Source organism: Peromyscus maniculatus, chromosome 17 (genome assembly GCF_049852395.1).
Source record: "Peromyscus maniculatus bairdii isolate BWxNUB_F1_BW_parent chromosome 17, HU_Pman_BW_mat_3.1, whole genome shotgun sequence".
Lineage (NCBI taxonomy): Eukaryota > Metazoa > Chordata > Mammalia > Rodentia > Cricetidae > Peromyscus > Peromyscus maniculatus.
The window spans coordinates 60312586-60334664 of NC_134868.1; the positions used below are offsets into that span (position 1 = coordinate 60312586).

The 22079-nt window shown below is 47.3% G+C and overlaps 1 protein-coding gene across 2 annotated transcripts in view; it reads right to left on the minus strand.

Annotated features, from left to right (window-relative positions):
• The window catches only part of Myo16 (myosin XVI), a 482961-nt gene that overhangs the window by 67187 nt on the left and 393695 nt on the right, over positions 1 to 22079 (minus strand). For both annotated transcript variants that reach the window (XM_006981334.4, XM_015999820.3), the window contains exons 29-31: positions 10787 to 10883; positions 4476 to 4704; positions 2447 to 2715 (exon numbers count right to left, since the gene is read on the minus strand). In XM_006981334.4, coding sequence (XP_006981396.2) covers positions 2447 to 2715; positions 4476 to 4704; positions 10787 to 10883 — 595 coding nt within the window. The remainder of the gene's footprint in view (positions 1 to 2446; positions 2716 to 4475; positions 4705 to 10786; positions 10884 to 22079) is intronic.

The following is a 22079-nucleotide window of genomic DNA, read 5'->3' on the forward strand; positions in this document are numbered from 1 at the left end:
TTTCTTCACATCTATGTGACTTTTGGCTCCTCAGTGCCAAAACAGTGTTCTCCTAGTATCCCCATGAACTTGGGGACCTTGGATTGGGCGTCACAAGATGTTCAGAGGCCTGTGTAAGGAGCTGATAAAGCCTGCTTTCTTGGTACAAAGGGAAACAGGGCTTGGCTTTGCAGACAGGGCAGTGTTCAGCCTTACTCTGTATTTGGGAGACTTTGGTGTACTTTGCGTCTCCAGTCAGTACTACCCCATCTCACTCATCACAGCATGGTGGACACCCTTTCACTGTCCACATTGCTCAAATATCTTTTCGTCTTATTCCACTCACCCCTTCTGAGATTCCCTCCTGGATCTGGAGCTGAGACCTTACAGCAGTGGTACTGGCACTGAAATTGTTCCACTACTCCCCCACTCCATCTTGGGTGACGTGCTGATGGGAAACTGATTCTCACAGACCCAGCCTAGTGGAAGAGCAGACCAGCTTCCTGCCAGTCCCTGTTCTGACCCTCATTCTGCATCCAGGGGACATCTACTGCAGACCCTTGGCATTGTTCTCTGGCCTCCTCCGCTCTCCTGTTTGTGGGTCTCTTGCATCTTGCACTAGACCCTCCACCCTGCACACGGAGGACACATGAGCCTCTCCCACATCACCTCCTAAAAGCCACAGCAATGCACCTGGTACATTAAAATAGCAGCCCTTATTTTTGAGTCAAAACATTCCTATAAAGACCTTTCCTATCTTAGTCTTTCTAAAATAAGATTAATTTTTATTTATGTGTGTGAGTGTTTGCTTGCATGGGTGTATGTATAACACACACATGTCTGGTACCCACTGATCAGAGGAGTGTATCAGATTCCCGCGAACTAGAGTTATAGATGGTTGTGAGCCACCATGTAAGTGCTGGGAATCAAACCTGGGTCCTTGGAGGAACAGCTAGTGCTCTTAACTGTCAAGACATCTCCCCAGCTGTGGTGATATTGTGTTCCCCAAAATATTGTGCACCCTAATAAACTTATCTGGGGTCAGAGAACAGAACAGCCACTAGATATAGAGGCCAGAAAATGGTGGCACACACGCCTTTAATCCTATCACTTGGGAGGCAGAGATCCATCTGGATCTCTGTGAGTTTAAGGCCACACTGGAAACAGCCAGGTGTGGTAACAAGAGCCTTTAATCCCAGGAAGTGATGGCAGAAAGCAGAAAGGTATATAAGGCGTGAGGACCAGGAACTAGAGCTGGTTAAGCTTTCAGGCTTTCAAGAAGCAGTTCAGCTGAGATCCATTTGGATGAGGACTCAGAGGCATCCAGTCTGAGGAAACAGGACCAGCTGAGGAACTGGCAAGGTGAGGAAGCTGTGGCTTGTTCTGTTTCTCTGATCTTCCAGCGTTTACCCCAATAACTGGCCTCGGGTTTGTTTTTATTAATGAGACTTTCTAACAGTTCATGCTATACCCGGCCTCTTCCCCTTTCTGAAAGGCATGAAGGATGTGACTTTGAAGGGACCCGGGAAGCTGCCTCTGCTCTCGGTGCTGTCAGGGTTCAGGAGCCTGGGTCTTCCTTACGTTGTGTTTGTTTTGCTGTTTATCACTGGATCACTCAGCTCCGTGTCACATTCACATGCTAGGTTTCAGTGAGGTTTTCTCAGACATTTTCTCTAGAATCTCCTCCCACTTACCCAACTCTCTTTCTCCCCACAGCAATGGTCGGTGGCTAAAATCATCACGCGCTGACTCGCTTATTACCCCCCCCCCTTCCCCATGAGGCTTGCTCCGTTTCCGTGAAGGGTACATGCACACAGGTGTGTGGTGGTCATGTACCCTAAGATCCACCTATGCACACTTATCTATAGTCTGTTAGATTTCCGAGCGCCCTGTTGAGAAGCACTTGCTTGGTTTTTCCAATTCTAGCACCGGTCATCCGCGAGCCCTTACAGTATTTGGACTTGCGAGAGTTGACGTAACGTTTTCTTCACCCCTAAAGCACAGCCCTTTGCCATCCGGTTTCAAAAAAAAGTTACACAAACTGAACTTTGCGGCAGCCCCCCTCTGCAGATACCGTTTCACTCACCCCATACAGAAGCGGGCTTACATTTTAATTAGATCATGATCAGGAAAGCCTGGTGAAGAGATTTACCCTTTAATTAGTGAAAAATGATATGGTGTAGCAACCAACTTTTAGAACTGTTTCAGCTTTGAAGCTTCTAATTCAAGGCAGAGGTGGGACCCTGAGTGAAGGAAATGACACATAAGAAGCTTTCCCCTAAGAGGCTTAAGGATTTGAATATTATTTATATTTAATGATTAAAAAGCTGCTGGCAAGCCAACAATTGGATTTATCTCTATTAAAAAATATATTAGGGCCGCGATGGTGCCATGGGCACTAACAGACCGGAACCCAGCACATCAGTGAGCCATGAGAACAGGGTTCACTTAGCCCCCTCTGGCTAACCTTCACTGGTTGCATCCTTGGCCGCTGAAAGACAGGCGCTCACAGCCTCATAGGAGGCACTCAGCCGGGTGTTGGGGTCCCTCTTTGGCTTAGGAGGAGGCTGTTTCCGCGGTGACGGGAGGCCAGTGCTGTCATCCATGCTGAACACAGAGTGCAGTGATGGTGACCGGATGGATGGTCCAGCAAGAGCCTGGGCGAGGCTGTCCACGGCCATGGAGACTGGCACGGAGTTGGAGTGGATGTGCCGGGGTCCTCCTTGGTCTTCAGCTCTTCAGGGAAAACAAAGCACAAACAGCCACAGAGGCCCAGGTATGTCATTCAGGTGACAGTGATGAGCCCCTCCCCCGACACACAGAGTTGCTTGGCAGGGAACCTTTCTAGCTGGCCTGGCTGGAAAATCCCTGTGCAGCTCTTAGCAACCTGCTCACCCAAGGAGAGCTGCCCAGGCCTGCCTGGCCTGTGATGGAGCACTGGGGATGGCCATCACGGCCGCTTTTCAGTATTCTCCCAGCAATGCTCCAAGTGCTTAAAGGGCTTCGTGTGTTTCCTATCAGCCATCCTCAGAATGGATTTTTCACAGTCTGATTCTTAAGCAAATCAAAAAGGCAGCATTTCAATCTGAATGTTAATTTGTGGGAAATCCATCTTAATAGAGAGTTAGTGTCGCAGCCGGTGTGGGGAGGTTCATCACCATTTCCCTTGGCAGGAAGATGAGTGTGCTCCACACACCACAGCGGAAGTTCACAGTTTGGCGTTCTCTCTCTCTCTCTCTCTCTCTCTCTCTCTCTCTCTCTCTCTCTCTCTCTCTCTCTCTCTCTCTCTCCCTCCCTCCCTCCCTCCCTCTCCATCTAATCTCACCAGCAATTACTAATTATGTACGGAATTATTATTCTTCCTGAGATTCTGCACACAGTCACCTGGTGCCAAATGAACTGCCGGTATCAACAAATAAGAGACAAATTTTTCTTCACTTAATTTTATACCAGGCAAATAAAACACACAATCAAATTGAGAAACTGGAGTGATGGGTTAGTTCCAGCCGGGAAAATAAATATGATTTGGGAAGTCACTGAAAATGAGTAGTTGTCTGGCTTAAATTTTTTTTTCCCCTGCCTTCACATGTGAGGGTAATCATGTGAGATGCTGGTGAGTTCATTTCCCTGGACTTTCTTCCTATTTATTTCATAATTATATCTTTGTGTGTCAGAGCACCAAGAGCGCTGGAACCCACCAGCATGCGAGCTGGCTGCCCATGTGGAAAATGAAGTCACTGAGGATGAGAGCAGAAGCTGCTCGGTGAATAATTTGTTTCCCCTGTAATGGTTAATTACAGTTTTCTGTACAAAAGACATCTTTTCCAGTATTTAATCACTAAAATATTAGAAGCTAATTGGCAAAGACACATAGCCATTTTCACTTTAATAACAACAACAACAACAACAACAACAACAACAACAAAATCACTTGACAGCGATGGCCGGGGAGAGTCATTTTCAGAGAGAAATGAGGGGTTCCTGAAGTGTTTAGGAAAAATTGACAGCTCGACTCCCTGGTCACGCATGCTTGTATAGGAGCCTGGTTCCTGCCCTCCCGGTGTGCGCCTCATATATAGGTGTTTCAATTTATCCACCACTTTTATGTCTTCAAAGTGGTGTCTGAATTCTTTGGACAAATTTCTAGAAATTTCTACTAGCCAGCCTCATATGCCTTGCACCTGCATAAGCATGTTAAAAACTCTTGGTGGCTGGTTTTGCTAGCTCGGATCTTAGAGTGAGGCTTTCAGTAATGTCAATGTGGCTGACGAAGCAGCATTATTTTATGATACTGAACTGACACATGGAGATCATGGTTCTTAAAGGGATTGCCCAAGAAAAGCAGTCCTGAGATTGCTGGGGTGTCTCAACAGACACAGCGTGCAAGCCTGTTCCCCAGCTGTTCTGTTCAGTTGAGCTTCATGTCGAGGGCCATCGGAAGGCCCTGGCTCCCGGGACCTGTCTCAAAGGTAGTTAAGGTTACAGACAGCTCTTACCTCTTGGTTCCTTCCTCTGGCTTGCTCCTGTGGTAGGAAGCATGGACCTCCTTCCGGAGCCTGTCATGCTCCCTGGCAATGTCGGAAGCATTCTGAATGACCAGGGCATCGTAGGTTTTCAGTGCCATGTCCTCTGTGCTCTGTAAGAAGCTCTTGATGGACGTGACCTCTTGCTGCTTGACATTCATTCTCTGAAGTAAGTGTTGGCGTGCCAGAAACCCTCTTATCACTTCATAAAAGAACACAAACCTCAGTCAGAGGGCATATCTGAAGCAAGAAACCCAATCTCTCTCTCTCTCTTTCTCTCTCTCTCTCTCTCTCTCTCTCTCTCTCTCTCTCTCTCTCTCTCTCTCTCAGACACACACACACACACACACACACACACACACACACACACACTGCAACCAGAAACTAACACATTTAACTCAGAATAAGAATTTGCCAAAACACCCCAATTTCAAATTGGGGAGTGTTCTGTTTCAACGTAAAATGTTCCCCATAGTCTCACATGTTCGAATACTTGGTCCCCAGCTGGTGGTGCTATTGGGAAGGGCAAGAAACCTTCAGTAGGCTCATCATTGCTGGAGGAAGTACATCACTGCAGATATGCTGGAAGGCTGTGCAGCCCAGCCTCACTTCCTATTCACTCTCTGCCTCCTGGCCATGGCTGCAATGTGATCACCCAGCCTCCTAGGCATGGCTACAATGAGATCACCCAGCCTCCTGGGCATGGCTGCAATGTGATCACAGCCTCCTGGGCATGGCTACAATGAGATCACCCAGCCTCCTGGGCATGGCTGCAATGAGATCACAGCCTCCTGGGCATGGCTACAGTGTGATCACCCAGCCTCCCAGACATGGCTACAGTGTGATCACCCAGCCTCCTGAGCATGGCTACAATGTGATCGATCACTTAGCCTCTTGGGCTTGGCTACAGTGTGATCACCCAGCCTCCCGGGCATGGCTACAATGTGAACACCCAGCCTCCTGGGCATGGCTATAGTGTGACCACCCAGCCTCCTGGGCATGGCTACAGTGTGATCACCCAGCCTCCTGGGCATGGCTACAATGTGATCACCCAGCCTCCTGGCCATGGCTGCAATGTGATCACCCAGCCTCCTGGGCATGGCTACAGTGTGATCACCCAGCCTCCTGGGCATGGCTACAATGTGATCGATCACCCAGCCTCCTGGGCATGGCTACAGTGTGATCACCCAGCCTCCTGGGCATGGCTACAATGAAATCACCCAGCCTCCTGGGCATGGCTACAGTGTGATCACCCAGCCTCCTGTCTTATCACTAAGGTTCCTTACTAAGATAGGTTGCATTTCTGTGGAACTATGAGCCCAAATAAAATATTAAGTTACTTTTGTTTGGGGTATTTATAACAGCAAAGAGGACATAACTAAGAGGGCACGATGGGCATCCCTTTCCCTACATGAGGTTTCTCCTGGAAAATTTGCAAGAGCCACCTCCACCCTTTTGTTTTCTTTTTGTAACACAAGCTGACATCGCTGGCCTGGATCGAATCAATGAGAAAGACCTCCGGTGTGGCTTCCCCTGGACCATTTTGGAATGCACGATAGTCTTTCAAGATTCCTGGTCATTCAAGAACTACTCAAGGCTCCCTGGGTTAGTTTGTAAAATGCTTGTTCATAATACTCCTAGGATTTTTGATGTAATTCCTAGAGACTGACATGCCTTGAGAGTTAGAGAGACTTTACAGATACAACAGAAAATGTACCCTTCCTGCTTCTCAGGATTGCAGGTCTAGAAAAATGTGTAAAATCTGGGGGATAATTAACTTGAAATTCAGTGAAACTAATTATTGATCAGCAGGGATTTTGTTGAAGAGAATAAAAAAGTCAGAAGGCAGGATGTAAAGACACTTGGCCATCTCAGAGTTAGTGCCATTTAATTCAGAAACAATATAACACACAGAGATATGTGTGTTGATCACAATGATAATGGGATTCTTTTCATTTCCAGGAAACACAAGCAAGGAATGGCAGCGCATGGGCTCAGATCCCTCTGTGCTTGGGAGGCAGCTCCACCCCGCAAGCCTGCAGCCCTCTAGATGTGATTTGTGGCCCTCCAGGGGGGACAGATCAGCAATAGGGGAAGTCACATGGAAGGATATTGCAATCAATAGATGAAAGAACTTGCTAACAATTAACGTGGGGTGGAAATGGAGTAGGCTGCCTTCTGAGAAAGGGAACTGGCCTTCATCCCTGAGGTGAGCAAGGCGGGGTACAAGGGCTGCCCCTGAGATGCTTGGGACCAGCACCGACTGCCGGCTTCTGCCTTTAGCCTGTCAGTCTCTGAGATGCCATCCCCCCAGGTTCAAATGCCCCAGATTAGAGGACACTGTGGATTAAAAAGACATGGAATGTCGGAGGGAAATCACTGTGTGAGACTCCCCCATGCCTGGAAGGCAACACACATGTGGACTGTCTAAGAGATGCTGTAACGTTAGACCCAGCCTTCTCAACTTAGGGCTTCAAAGAAAAAAAAAGATGCAAGGAGCTCCAGCATCCTCAAGGCTTTCTCCCTTTAAATCCAGATGACAATGCTAAATGGAAAGTTACTTTAGAACACAATTGCATCAAGTTCCCTACAAGACAGCCATGCTGAAGTAATCTATGAACAAGGAAATTCTAACAGTAATGGCAAGTCAGACTTCCCGGAGCATAACATGCCGAATAGGCTACAGAAGCACTGGACATGTGATGGATGCCCCAAAGGGGACTGGAGACCTTTGTGGCCTGCCCACCAGTCTCTTCTTCTTGCACTGGACGAAAACAGTCACTGCCCTCAGAAGGCAAAGGTGGAAACAAGCAGAGGCTGAAGCTGTTGCAAGCAGAGGCAGGCTAACTTGGAGAGCAAATGCAAGACTTCCCAGGATGCCCCTCTGCTGTGGATATTGCTCTATATAAATAAAACACTGATGGCCAGTGACCAGGCAGGAAGTATAGGTGGGACAAGGAGAGAGGAGAATTGGGGGAACAAGAAGATGGAAGGGGAGACACTGCCAGCTACCGCCAGGACAAGCAGCATGTAAAGATGCCGGTAAGCCACGAGCCACATGGCAAGGTATAGATTTATAGAAATGGGTTAATTTAAGATATAAGAACAGTTAGCAAGAAGCCTGCCACGGCCATACAGTTTATAAGTAATATAAGCATCTGAGTAATTATTTTATATGTGGGTTGTGGGACTGTGGGGCTTGGTGGGACCTGGAGAGAAGCTCTCCAGCAACACCCCTCTGCTCACTCAGAGTCTGCTGTCCCATGGGCAGATGGCTCCATCTACTTATCCTCTCCTACTGGCCAGCCTTCTAGAATTCTTTTACAAAGTCATATGGGTTGCAGAAAACTCCCATTCTCCACAAAAGGACACAACAAAACAAGCCTGCTGGGAATGGGCAGCAAGATTTATTTGCCCACAGTTTTAAAGCCCACCTCTGCCACTGGGACACTGGCTGCTTCATTTTGTTTGTGTTTAAATTTTACTTTTCTCCAGACTTAAATGTAAAATGCTCTTTTCTTCAAGTATTTACTAACAGTAAGAAAAACATGAAATAAAAAATGGAAATGTCTCCAGCTTACATAAATTTTGAGTGAATTTAATATCAATTCTAAGAGATGAAAAAACAAAAACCAGTAACTAATGCTCACTTTCAAAAGCCTGTACTTTCTAAAGTGCCTTTTTTTTTGGTGTCCATTATTTCATTTATTCAAAATGAAATTATAGTTTTTCTCTTAATGCTATTTCAAGGCTTCTCTCCACTGTTACCTTCAGAAAGTTCCCATCCCCCTCAGGTTGGGTACAGTAGCAACTGAGTTTGCGAGGCTAGCTAGAGGAGAAATGTCAAGTGGGCGTCGTGCGGAAGAGGGCCACGGATTCCTCTAATTATATTTAAGGACACTTCCCAGGAGCACCGGTGCAGTGCTCTGTTCACACGCAGCATGGTGTTAAATGGGGCTCTTCCTGACCCAGATTCAGCTGTGGCTGGGAGCCAAGTTTGGATTCAGTCAGTGTGGGGTGGTGCTGAGGTTGCATTTCCAACCAGCCTCCAGGTGAGGCCGGGGTGCAGGTGCCACCTGGAGTGGGCCAGGGGAAGGTTCCAAGTAGTCCCAGCCGCTACCTCCCCTGCATGGATGCAGGACGGAGTCACAGGGGCCCGTTTGTCATAGCCGGAGAGAAGGGGGATGCAGAACCACGAGCTGAGGACTGCTGCTTCCTCAGCCCACACTATTACTGCACCGGGCTGGAAAAAACACCAACAGGAGACTAGCTGAGAGCTTGCTGCGTGTCTGCCGAAACTGGGTGAACACCGCAGGCTGCAGGGTTCCAAAGCCACAGCTGCGACCAATGGGACGTGCCACACCTGTGGAGGCATCTGCCCGTCTCTTTCTTCAGGGCAGGGTAGTTTTCAAAGAAGAGATATCTGCTGAGAGAAGGTGACCGGGGTCTGTGAGTCGGTGACAAGGGGCTGGCCACAGGGCTGCTGCCGGCCAGTGCAGGGACTCAGAGTGACGCTTCTGGAGTGTAACGAGCACTTTGACTCTGTCCCAGCCAGGGAACCAGTGCAGGGTCACAATCCGCCTACTGCAGTCCTTGCCGCCACCTTCCCCCAGTGCCGTCCTCCTCCTCTTGCTTCTCCCTTCCCTGTTCCTCCCTTCCTCCTCCTCCTCCCCTCTCTTGACCTTGCATAACCCAGAGGCATCTGAGAGACAGAGACCAGTCCCTCTCATGGGCTGTTCTCTAAGGAGTGGGCCCGAAGTGCCCAAAAGGGATGCTTGGACTTTGATGCTCTGGTTTGGAACAAGGCTCTCAACTTGGGCCAAAACTTAAACTGGGTGTGTTCAGTTCTGCACATGGTAGGATTTTTATCATCAGACACTGAAGGGACCCAGGGGAGATTTCTCACCAGGCCACAGCCAAACGAGACCCACACAGGAAGTAGAGAACAAGATGGAGGATGCTCACAGCACTTTTCTAGCATGTTTCCCATTTGAAGAAATTTCAGACACACACCAGACCTGTGCTCCTTATGTCACACTGAAATGTGGTATGCGGATTAATTTATTCTTGTAGTACTCTTCTACAGTGAATTAAACCACCCCCCCCCCAAAAAAAAACTGTTTGAAGGGGCTGAAAGGTAGCTCAGTGGGTAAAGCGGTCACTGGAAAAGCGTGCAGACCTGAGTTTAGACACCAGACCTTCATGTGGAAAAGCATGCAGACCTGAGTTTAGACACCAGACCTTCATGTGGGAAAGCTGGTATTTCTATGACCCAGCACTGGAGGTCAGAGGTCTGGGGACCTGTGTACACGGGTGGATCCTGGGGGCTCCTGGTCAGCCATCTAAGCTAACCGGATGAGTCCCGGGCTTAGTGAGAGACCCTGTCTCAAAAACTAGAATTGACCTCTGACCTCTATGCCTGCCCAAGAGAGATATCACACACACACACACACACACACACACACACACACACACACACACACACACACGTGCACACACACGTGCACAAGTGTGGACGAGCCTGAATGCATCCCCAGCCCCCATTTTTTTTAATGTACTGAGTATATCCATTTTATATGAGGAATGGCTGTTTTGTAAAAATGTACATTTTTAGTAGTCATTTAGATTTGGATAGAAAACAGATTCAAAGTGAAATCTATCCCAAAATTATAATGAAATGGGTGCCCACAGCCATAAAAGAAATCCCACCAAATATTATCATCACTCCCTGGAGGAAACAGAGTCAAGGGTTTTCTAAGTCCTAAGGAGAGTTACGGGACATGCTGGTTGGGCAATTAACTGGTTCCAGCTCTTGGAACCCAGCACAGCTGAGACCTGCACTGGATGCCACAGAGCCCTGCATCACAGCTGCCACCAGGGGAGGGGGTAAGGGGTTCCCATTGCACATTTCCAGGCACAACCTCACAGTGTCCTGTGCTTCCCAAAGAGACCGGAATAGCTGGCAATCTGCAAGGTGCAGAAATGGTAAGATGTGTTTATTCCCTCCCCCAAATGGGGACTAAGTTGAAGACTTTACACAGTTTCATATAGAATATAACCAATGAAACAGGAAAGGTCTACAAACGCTGATACGGGAACTGGGATCGAGGAAACTAAGAAATAAAGCATCATCAATATCCCATGAGTCAGCTGTCTGGATGGAGCTTCCCCAGGGGTTTGGGAGGCCCACTGTGATGCTGACCCTGTTGACAGGTAAGCTCAGAGGTGCACTGTGTGGTTGGGAAATTCACGTCATAGAGGCATGAGGGCCTGGAAGCGCTCACCTTTCTGGCAAGTTATAATCTTCCTCTGCATCTGAAGCCACAGGTCGCTGAGCTGGTCCACATGCCAGTACTTCAGGAATACTTTGTGGACTCCCATCTACAACATGAACAGAGCCGTAAGGTCACATTTCACAGCGAGATGTCAGAGGGATGGTAGGAAAATGGTCAGGCAGGAGATTTTTTTTTTTTTTTTTTTTTTTAGGGCAGAGGACTGAAAACTACAAAGAACAAAATTAGCCAAGGTATTCATTTCTTAATTTGTTTCATTAAAATTTAAAGCAGTTTGTTCTAGAACATGCATTGGCTGTGCGTGTATCCTCAACGGTCAGCGTGTGAGGGCAGCTCTAGGCTGCTGTCACGGTGGCGGCAAGGTGGAGTTGGTCTCAACGCTGTGTAAAGAGAGCGCTGCCCTCCGTGAACCCTCCCAGGCCAGGACCCCTCACCTCTCAAGGGTGGCTTTCATCTCATACTCTTCCTGCTCTCAGAACTTGATACGGCACAAAAGAACCCAACCCCACAAAGAGACCAAGACCAAACAAACATGGTGTCTCTGTTGCCTCACCTCGGCACTGTGGATCACTATGCAGGAAGCATTTATGTTTCTCTCGTTACTGTGGTAGTCTGGACGTAATTGGCCACCGTAATCTCATAGAGAACGGCACTATTGGGAGGTGTGGCTTTGTTGGAGGAAGTGTGTCACTGTGGGGACAGGCTTTGGGGTCTCATACATGCTCAAGGCACACCTAGTGACTCAGACCACTTTCTGTTGCCTTTGGATCAAGATGTAGAATTCTCAGCAACTTCTCCAGCATCATGTCTGCCTGGGGACTGCCATAATCTCAGTCACTGTGCTCTCTGCCATGATGATAATGGACTAAACCTCTACAACTGTAAGCCACCACTTCAGTTCAATGTTTTCTTTTATTTGTGAGAGTCGCTGTGGTCATGGTGTCTCTTCACAGTGATAGAAACCCTCACTAAGACAGTTACTGAACTTCCACATGATAGAAAAACTCCGCAAAGTAATTTCTGAGCACCTGTATTACAGCTGTTTCCACAAACAGTAGCTGTGCCGTGGATACGGCTCTTCACAATTTTGTTTTATAAAGGAATTTCAGCATGCCGTCAAGTCAGCTTCTATGGAGAGCACTAGAGGCATCTGTCTAAGCTTATCTAACAGTACCACTAGCAAAGACGGTGGCATGGACTACGATTGATAAAAACAGCTGTTCTGAGAACGTCTTAAAGTCAGAATGGCGAGCTACAGCCATTTAGAAGCTACGGAGATTTTAAAATGGTCTTTACTGTGGGTTACACTTCTTGTCTAAGAAGCTACAGAGTGGAGGCATGTGTGTGGGTGGCCGCTCACAAAGCCAGTGTTCAGAGGCGTCTAGAGAAGCGGATCCTAGATGATCCTGCTGTGTCCCAGCAGGAAGTGTAGAGGAAGCCTGGAGTATCATTCCGCTATGTAGAGATCAAATACTGCTCCTGCAATTTTCACAATCAAGAGCTGGGCGCTTGAGACAGCCATCATTAACATAGGGAGACTGGCATGTGTGCTCCCAAGCATGATTAGGGGACAGAAATGTGACAGTGGCCCTCAGTCTACACCATACATCACAGCCACACTAGAGGCTGGCATGTGTGTCCACACCTTAGGTATTGGAAGGGTTTTCAGGTCACAGCTGTCTTCAGAATGCTTGCCCAGAGGAATTTATGTGCCCTTCCCTGAGTAACACTCAACACACCGGTAGACTCCAGCTTCCCGTTGAAGTCTTCCCTAACTGTGGCCCATTGTCTGACTGGATGACAGTTTGTACAGAGTGTGACCCTGAACTTGTATCCTGCCAGCTTGGGTGAGCATGCAGGTCAGTGGAGAAAGCTCTCTGTTCCCTTCCCAACAGCTCTTGGATTAAGCAGTCATGCATCTTGTCTGGTTTTCTCTGAGCTGTTTGGAATCTGAGACAGTCACACAGGAAGGCTGCTTCTGAGTAGTGTCCATCTTTTTCCCTATTATACTGTAATTCTCCTTCCCTCACCATGCTCCATAATCCATGGTCTGTCTAGGCTTCTAACTGCTGACTTATTTGGTAGTGGGTAGGAAGAACAGTTGGCCCAGTCTCTGAGCACTGCAGAACAAATCTGTGAGATGGACATGTTGAAGGAGGAAAGCCTCTTTGCTCTACATCCTAGTCTGTGGGACTCAACTCATGGTGAGAAACCGAACCCCAACCAAGCAAGACAGGAACCCTCCAAACAATACAGAATGGAAGGAGCTTAAAACCGCAGAGAGGCCTGACGCAGGGAAGCAGAGCACATGGAGAAGATCAGGGAAAGAAAGCAGGGGACAGACAGTTCTAGCTCTGCAGCCTGGCTGTGACAGGATCTTGGGCAGGAGGCAGCTAGAGAGGAAGCAGCTTCTTAAAGTGACATTTCCAGAAGCCATTTAAAACTCTAGAGGCGGTTTATCGGGAGCATTGTGCTGGGCTTTGGGGAAATAAGGATGGTGATCCTTGCTTGTCCTTGGGGAGCTGATTGTTTACTCGGGGATGTTAGCGGTGAGAAAACTCTGGTAACATGTTCTATCCAATGACTGTATTATACACAAGGAACACAAGGATCCAGAGGTGTGATCAAGATATGACAGAGAGGATTCCCAGTTTCTTTTCCTAGGGCATCTTGAAGGGTCGGGGAAGATGACCTGAAAGGCCCTCAGATGTATAGCTGTGTGACAGAGGAGGAGGAGGAGGAGGAGGAGGAGGAGGAGGAGGAGGAGGAGGAGGAGGAGGAGGAGGAGGAGTACCTCATGGAGCTGGTACCACACCACAAAGGGCATGTCAGCCAAAACCTGTGTGTGTGTGTGTGTGTGTGTGTGTGTGTGTGTGTGTGTGTGTGTGTGTGTGTGTGTGTGTACAATCTGGCTAGGCTGGAAGGTTAGAGACTCAAGTCTAAATTTCACAAAGTAATTTTGGAACTTTGGACTGAATTTTATGAAGTTCATTTAAAAATGTTTAGACACTGGATTGTCCTGATGAGTTTCAGGAGTATGTAGGTAAGCAAGCAATGTGGATCCATGGACCATTTGGGCTTGGAAAGGTTCTGCATTTGCTGCTGGTCTGTTGGCCAACCTTCAATCACCCTTCACAACTGATGTCAGTGCTTGTCAGCTCCACAGTCAGATTAAAAATTGGCCTCTCCACTTTCAGTGGGGCTTTGGTGCCGTTCATTTCAGTCCTCAGGGATGACCAATTCTTCATTCTTTTATTAAGGGACACCACAGCTACACCTCTTGAAGAACAGAGATTCACATTCTTGAAGTATGAAGCATTAGAGATGTGAATAAGGACCAACTCAGATTAAAAAGAAAAGAAAACAGAGGAGAATTGTAAAGTTTTTGTATAAGGTGGTTTACAAAGGCAAGAGAGAATATACTCTGGCCTGTAAACAAGTCCTAAGAGACACCGAGAACTTAAATCAGGCCCTGATGTCTTTCAGCAAGCCAGCTGAAATGATGGAGTTCAGTAGTTGATAGAATGAATGACAGAGGGAGCAGAGTGAGAAAGACAAGCAGACTGAAGATGGTCCACAGGGGAGCAGCCATGGGATGGGGAAAAGACTGAAGATGGTCCACAGTGGTGTAGCTACGGGATAGAGAGCAAGTACTCACCTGCCCTGCTTTCCACCCTGAAGAAAAAGGAAGTAAGACCTCACAACAGGGGATTTCCAAGGAACAGCTTTGAGATCACATAACAATGCTAGACGAATGCAGAACTACAGAAGTGCATTTTCCTCACTACTCCAGAGATGTAGTGATGCTGAAGATGGGTCGTGGAGATGAGGACTGCAGGGTCCAGGGGGGATCTGCATGCCCAGTTAGAGTGGATGTAGGAAAACAGAGTTCTTTCTGGAGCCTTGGGCTGGGATGATAACAAGGAGGAAGCAGCAGGGACCCTGATGCTGGGCTGTGAGGAGGGAAGGAAGAATGCTGGGTAGGCAGACACTTGCAGGGATAGGATTAGAACTGTGGCCACGCTTCCAGAGTTCTAGGTCAGTGTTTGGCAGAGCTTTGCCTCTATGAACCTGTATTGATAGGGTGGGACGAGGGCCTCTGAATGTGAAAGGGCCCCCAGGCTTCTGAGTCACAGGAAAGAGGATGGAAGTCTGAACTCACATATAAATAGCCCGTAAAGATGAGGATCAGATCTCTGTGAAATGGTCGAGTTCTTACTTTCGTTGTGTTAGACAGTTTTGAAAAATCCCTCATTCAAATATTGGGACATAGTCTACAGATTTCCAGCAAACAGAGGCCTTTGCAATATCCTGTTAAGTGCAAGGCATAGTCTACAGGTACCCAAAGATGGTGGACCTGACATTATTTTGTGCTATATAATTCGTTTGTGAATTAGGACTATTTGGAGATGTTCTCTGGAAGCTTCAGTATTTGTATGATTTCGATGGCCTCTTTGGGTTTTCATTTGAAAAAAAAATCAACAATGTATAAAATTGTCTATCCACAAGGAACAGCATACAACATTATGGGCACCACAGGATGTCTGGCATGTAATATTTAAACCAGGAAGAACATTCTTGTTTTCCCAAGTGTTTATCATTTCTGTGTACTATGGACCCTCAAACCCTCTCTCTCTCTTTTTTTTTAACACAATCTAACACAATTACTGTGTACAGTCACTCTACTGTGTAATGAATACCCGTTCTCATTTCTACTACTTATTTTGGTCTGTCTTCAAAAGATGCTACATTTGCACCAAGTGCTTCTTCTCTAGCAAATGAATGGAATTAGCAGGTTGTTGGCATTTTAGAGTTCTTCCTGATTTAGTCTCTTGCTTTCCATGATGTCTGGGATTAACAAGGACAGAAGCCTAAGAGCCCTCAGGAGGGAAACTTAGATACATTGAATCTGGAAAGCCAGGTATGTACATGGCCAGTACCAGCTAATGCCACTGACTGGGGAAACACTTCTGGCCCAGACTGCCATTGCTGTCCTAGCAAATGGCTGCAGAGGTGTGCGGTACTGAACCTCAAGTCAAGACTCAACAGATGTCAGTCCAGGGACTCAGCTCACTACTGTGAGTGGTCTGGTCACATCCTCCCCTGCAAGGCTGTTTCTCACCGACTAGACACCAGGAGAGCTCAGAGGCCCATGTGCACTCTAGAGGCACAGTGCTCTAGCTGAGGACTGAAACTCTCATGTCACTCTGACCCGTGTAAGAGCAAGCCATCTGTGGATCACACCAGCAGGATGCTCCTCAGGAAAACATTAGGATATTTTTGCTTTGAAGTGTCAGATTTTAAAGAATTAAAACAAGATTGTCATTGATGACTTCCAAAGCTCCAATTATTGTTCCAGTTCTTGGGGTACTTTTTCAGAAGTGTGGGCTGTGGAGGCAGACACGCACAGGAACAGCGGTTGGTAGGGTGTAGGTGGCGTGGGGGCTAGATTAATACGGAGGTAACAAGGAATCCTGTGAAACTCTCCCTGTTCCTTGAGGGAAATTTTTAGAAGTACCGTGTGTTTCTGGCAGTACCTTTGAAATGGATCTTACAACAGAAAAATATGTAACTATTATCCCTGGATAATTCGCGTGAGTCAGACTTCCCCCTGCCTTACAGAAATGAGGGAAGATGCACATGGAGCCGACCTTACATATAGGAAGCTGTATCACTCTCCGTGTGTCCACCTATCCCCATGAACATGAACGAGACAAATCCATTATCTGAATCCCAAGTGTGGGCTCATTTAATCCATTCGCGTCTTACATCCAATAACACAGTGAGTAAGTAACTACCCCTCCTGTGGGTAAGCTAAAGAAGGATGCTAGAGTCCTGTGTCTCTACTTGAGCATGAAAAAAGATCGTACCCATTAAAGGATGCGTGAAGGGTTCTGGTGATACATAGGCAATATGGAAAAATGGTTTGGAAATGACGCTATGAAGGAAACGTGCCTCCAGAGGAGATGAATAGAGCCACTGTACATATAGCAAAAGAGGGGTCACCTGTGAAGCATGCAGGTCCAGCCTGTAGGCCTTGTCTAGCTGAACCTCCATCTCACATGGAGAGGAAGAGATAGATGATGGACAGAGCGGGTGGCTTTCTGGGCTCCAGAAGGATCTGGAGGTTTACATTACATTGAACGACTGTCTGAAGTTGCAGTACGCTTATTCATCCCTCGGGCAGCTTGAAATGTGGGTTCTAGTTCAGCAGGTTGGGACAGGGCCTGTGACTTCATGTCTCCCTTGGCTAGAGGCTGCCATGATGTCTGTTGGCCTGCTGGCTGCATGCTACATGCTGCGTAGTCAGATTCTAGTCACTCTGGAAGGTTTCCTTCCGCCACTGGCTCCGTGGCCACATCTTCTGCCTGCTGCCTCCATTTCAGTGTTGACCACAGGTTCCACCTGACATTCTGCACCCCCAGAGTCCTCCAGTCCAGTCCCCACATGTCTACATTCTTTGATGAGTTCTTTACCCTTAAGTTTCCATCACGGATGACTCACACATCTACAGGTTGCTGAGGGGACCTGTTGGCCAAGCATACACTGAATTCCACGTTTCTAGTCGGGACTCTCCCACACTTTGCTCTTCTGCGAATGAGTTCCTCTCCTATATTCACACCTCAGTGAGTGTGAGGGCCTTGTTCACTGGGTGTCCTGAAGTGCCTCAATCCCAAGATATGTACAAACGTCATTTCTCCCACACAGTTTTCATCTCTCCACGCACACTGTTTCTTTTCTGGGATAGCAGACATCATCAACAACTTAGCTTTGAAGACAGAAGCACAGGTGTATCTAAGTTTGTTTACAGCTTTCCTTTAGGAAATGGATAATAGTCAAAAACCTCAATTATTTAAAAAGAAATCGTTCATATAAATAAATCTTAACTATTTAAAATATGCTTAAACTGTGTATTTTGTTTTATAAAATGTGTGTAACATAGTTCAAAAACAAAAGACAACACATCTCACCCTCCCAGGGCCACTTTTTCTGAGACAGTCCTTCACCTGACTTGGTCTCCATTCTCTGCCTGCTCTTGGAGTCATCTTGAATATTGGCTTTGATACACATTCATCTTGCTAAAACCTTGGTTGTTCCATGTAGGCTACAAGCCAGCGTGCGAACTCTTGGATTTTGCATTCAGAGCCCTCTGTGGCATGATTACTTGTCTCTGAGAGTGAGCCCCTTTCCCTCCTGTGAAAGAAAGGCTATATACTGTCATGTCAGCTTCCTACTCACTCTTCTGAAGCAGAAAACTGATGTGAGGAATTTTTATATACCAGCAGGGGCGGAGGCTTAGACACACAGCCCTTACTGAATGATTCACTGTTCGTGTTAGTGTTGTGTTCAGTAATGTCTCTTTATTTCTATGTCTATAATTATTGGACTGTGCTATTTGTATATGTTGTATTTTAATGAGAAATATCTTATTGGAGATGAGTTTCTATGCTTCAAACAAAACACTTGATTTTCATTATTATTGATCAGAATCAACCTTTAAAATTTCAAATTTTCCTTCATCTAAACCCATATACTATTTTAGCAACTATACCATGTTTCATGACATTATAAAAATAAAGTTGCATTAAAAATAGCTATCTTCTTTCACTGGGATGTTAAGATTCCAGAAAGTGTCCCGGTATCTTCTGAAGTCCACTCCCAATGTCAGTTTGCTCCTGGCTTAAACACATTGCTCCTCTGTGCTGATGCGAACAACATGATCTTTCTTCCCCACGTTCCCACGTTCCCACGTTCCCACGTTCGTTCCCACGTCTGCAGAGGCCCCACTGGGCTTGTTTGTCTCCCTGCGGATCTGAGAATGTCACTGTGCTCCTGTAAAATGCTGTGCTATTTTTACTATGCAAAGCAACTTCTGTGCCTACCAGGTCAGCTCCTCCCAGCAGGAGTACCCTCCAAAGTCTGTCACTGTCACCTTCACCATGTGCCAGCTCTCCTGGCTCTCTCCAGACCCTACAACGTCCTGGTACAGTGAACAGTCCATTGCCCCCATGGCAGCTCTTTGGGTTCTTTTTTCCTCATAGCGCAAAGGTGCTTTGCTCGTACATTTCCCCCGACTGTCCTACACAGGCTTCTCCACCACTCTCCACCCGTGTACCCTACACACACGTGCAGGCATGCACTTCTCATGACCACTCTCCACCCGTGTACCCTACACACACATGCAGGCATGCATGCACTTCTCATGACTACTCTCCACCCGTGTACCCTACACACACGTGCATGCATGCACTTCTCACGACCACTCTTCACCTGTGTACCCTACACACACATGCAGGCATGCACTTCTCATGACCACTCTCCACCCATGTACCCTACACACATGTGCAGGCATGCACTTCTCATGACTACTCTCCACCCGTGTACCCTACACACACGTGCAGGCATGCACTTCTCACGACCACTCTCCACCTGTGTACCCCACACACACATGCAGGCATGCACTTCTCATGACCACTCTTCACCTGTGTACCCCACACACACATGCAGGCATGCACTTCTCATAACCACTCTCCACCTGTGTACTCTACACACACATGCAGGCATGCATGCACTTCTCATGACCACTCTCCACCTGTGTACCCTACACACACATGCAGGCATGCATGCACTTCTCATGACCACTCTCTACCTGTGTACCCTACACACACATGCAGGCATGCATGCACTTCTCATGACCACTCTCCACCTGTGTACCCTACACACACATGCAGGCATGCATGCACTTCTCATGACCACTCTCTACCTGTGTACCCTACACACACATGCAGGCATGCATGCACTTCTCATGACCACTCTCCACCTGTGTACCCCACACACACATGCAGGCATGCACTTCTCATAACCACTCTCCACCTGTGTACCCTACACACACATGCAGGCATGCATGCACTTCTCATGACCACTCTCCACCTGTGTACCCCACACACACATGCAGGCATGCACTTCTCCACCACTCTCCTCCACCTGTGTACCCTACACACATGTGCAGGCATGCATGCACTTCTCATGACCACTCTCCACCTGTGTACCCTACACACACATGCAGGCATGCACTTCTCACGACCACTCTCTACCTGTGTACCCTACACACACGTGCAGGAATGCACTTCTCCACCACTCTCCTCCACCTGTGTACCCTACACACACATGCAGGCATGTACTTCTCATGACCACTCTTCACCTGTGTACCCTACACACACATGCAGGCATGTACTTCTCATGACCACTCTTCACCTGTGTACCCTACACACACACATGCAGGCATGTACTTCTCACGACCACTTCTGAAACCACTCAGCAAGTAGAACATGGCCCATAATTTCCAGATGCTCAGACAAGTGACTACCGGTCTCAATTCCTTCTCTCCAGGCTGAATACACACGTTTTTCTTCCTTGATGCCTTGCTTGGCTCCTTGGAAGGACAGCCATTATTTTCATAATTTGCATAAACATAAATATATATTAATTATACTATGAAAAGCTCAACATGTTACATTTTCATGGTAGCTTTGAAAATCTACTAAACAGAAATGTTTTTATGTGCAGTCTGGTTCTGACTGTCTGAATGTACTTTTAAACATGCTCAAGGATAAATTTACACAAAATGCAAGTGCTCTTTGTTATAAATAGACTGCTTTTGAAGTTTCACTCCAACACAGAAAAGATAATCACAAATACACACATCTGATGGAGTACTGCATAGTGTGGTCTCTGCAGAAGATAGTTTGGCTTGAATTTCATGTAACTGTATGTTAGAAAAATTAATTACTCTCACCTACAATAGAGGGGTCTGCAGAGCAGGCAGTGATAAATTGAACTACTATTTTGAACCCACTAGGGGATGAGTCACTGTGTGATTCTATATATTATTTCATTATAGAAATCATATCAACATGGCCAAAAGTGCTCATAAAGATATTCCATTCCCGAAACATACATTGCCAAGAGCCAGGCAAGACCATGCCTCCAAAATGGCAGATGCCAGCGCACCAGGTCCAGTGTTCATTTAGGGAGCACATTTAACCTTCCAAGCAAAGGCCTATATGACGTGGATAATGGCTCTCTCCCTTGAGGAAGGTGTGAGTCATGCTCAAATACAGCCATGACGGCCCCACAGTGAGACACCACTGCAGCCACTGGAGTCACCAGGCTGTGTGTGCATGCATGTGAGTGTGAGCCTATGTGTGCATGCACATGAGTGTGAGCCTGTGTGTGCATACGCATGAGTGTGAGCCTGTGTGTACATGCACATGAGTGTGAGCCTGTTCTCAGTTCTGCCATCGTTCACCACTGTAGCCACTGGAGTCACCAGGCTGTGTGTGCATGCATGTGAGTGTGAGTCTGTGTTGTTCACGCATGTGAGTGTGAGCCTGTGTATACACACATGTAAGTATGAGCCAGTGTATGCATACACTTGAGTGTGAGCCTGTTCTCAGTTCTGCCACTGTTCACCACAGCAGCCACGGGAGTTGCCAGGCTGTGTGTGTGTGCATGCATGTGAGTGTGAGCCTGTGTGTGCACACATGTGAGCATGAGCCTGTTCTCAGTTTCTGCCATCGTTCACCACTGTAGCCACTGGAGTTGCCAGGGTGTGTGTGCATGAACGTGAGTGTGAGCCTGTGTGTGCATGCATGTGAGTGTGAGCCTGTTCTTAGTTCTGCTATTGTTCACTACAGCAGCCACTGGAGTTGCCAGGGTGTGTGTGCATGCACGTGAGTGTGAGCCTGTGTATGCATGTATGTGAGTGTGAGCCTGTGTGTGCATGCATGTGAGTGTGAGCCTGCTCTCAGTTCCTGCCGTTGTTCCGTCACACTGGGCTTGGATGCTCTCTTCACTTCTAAACATAGGACTATCCTTGCCACTTCTTCCTGGAATCTGATTTGATACTGTTCACCACAATTTCAGAAATTCAAAACTACTTATATTGGTTTCTGATTTTCCCAAAACTTGTCAGGTGGCATGTTCATGCTGAATTTTTTTTTTTTTTGAATTACCTCCTATTCACAGTCTCTGCCATCCTTTGGGGTGCCACTTGTGATTTTTGTTTAAGTAAATTTACACTTGTAAAGGGCCAGGTGTGTTCCACATCTGCACCGATATTCTGATCGTGGCGACTCTAATCTCAGCCTGTGACTTCAGAAGTGTGCATGCTGCAGGCTGTAGAAGGCAGCCTGTGCCCCGTTCCGCCTCCCCTGCCATCTCCTGCCAACACCACTGCTCCTCTGCTGGCCCGCGGCAGACAGCAGCAGTGAGCTTACTGGCC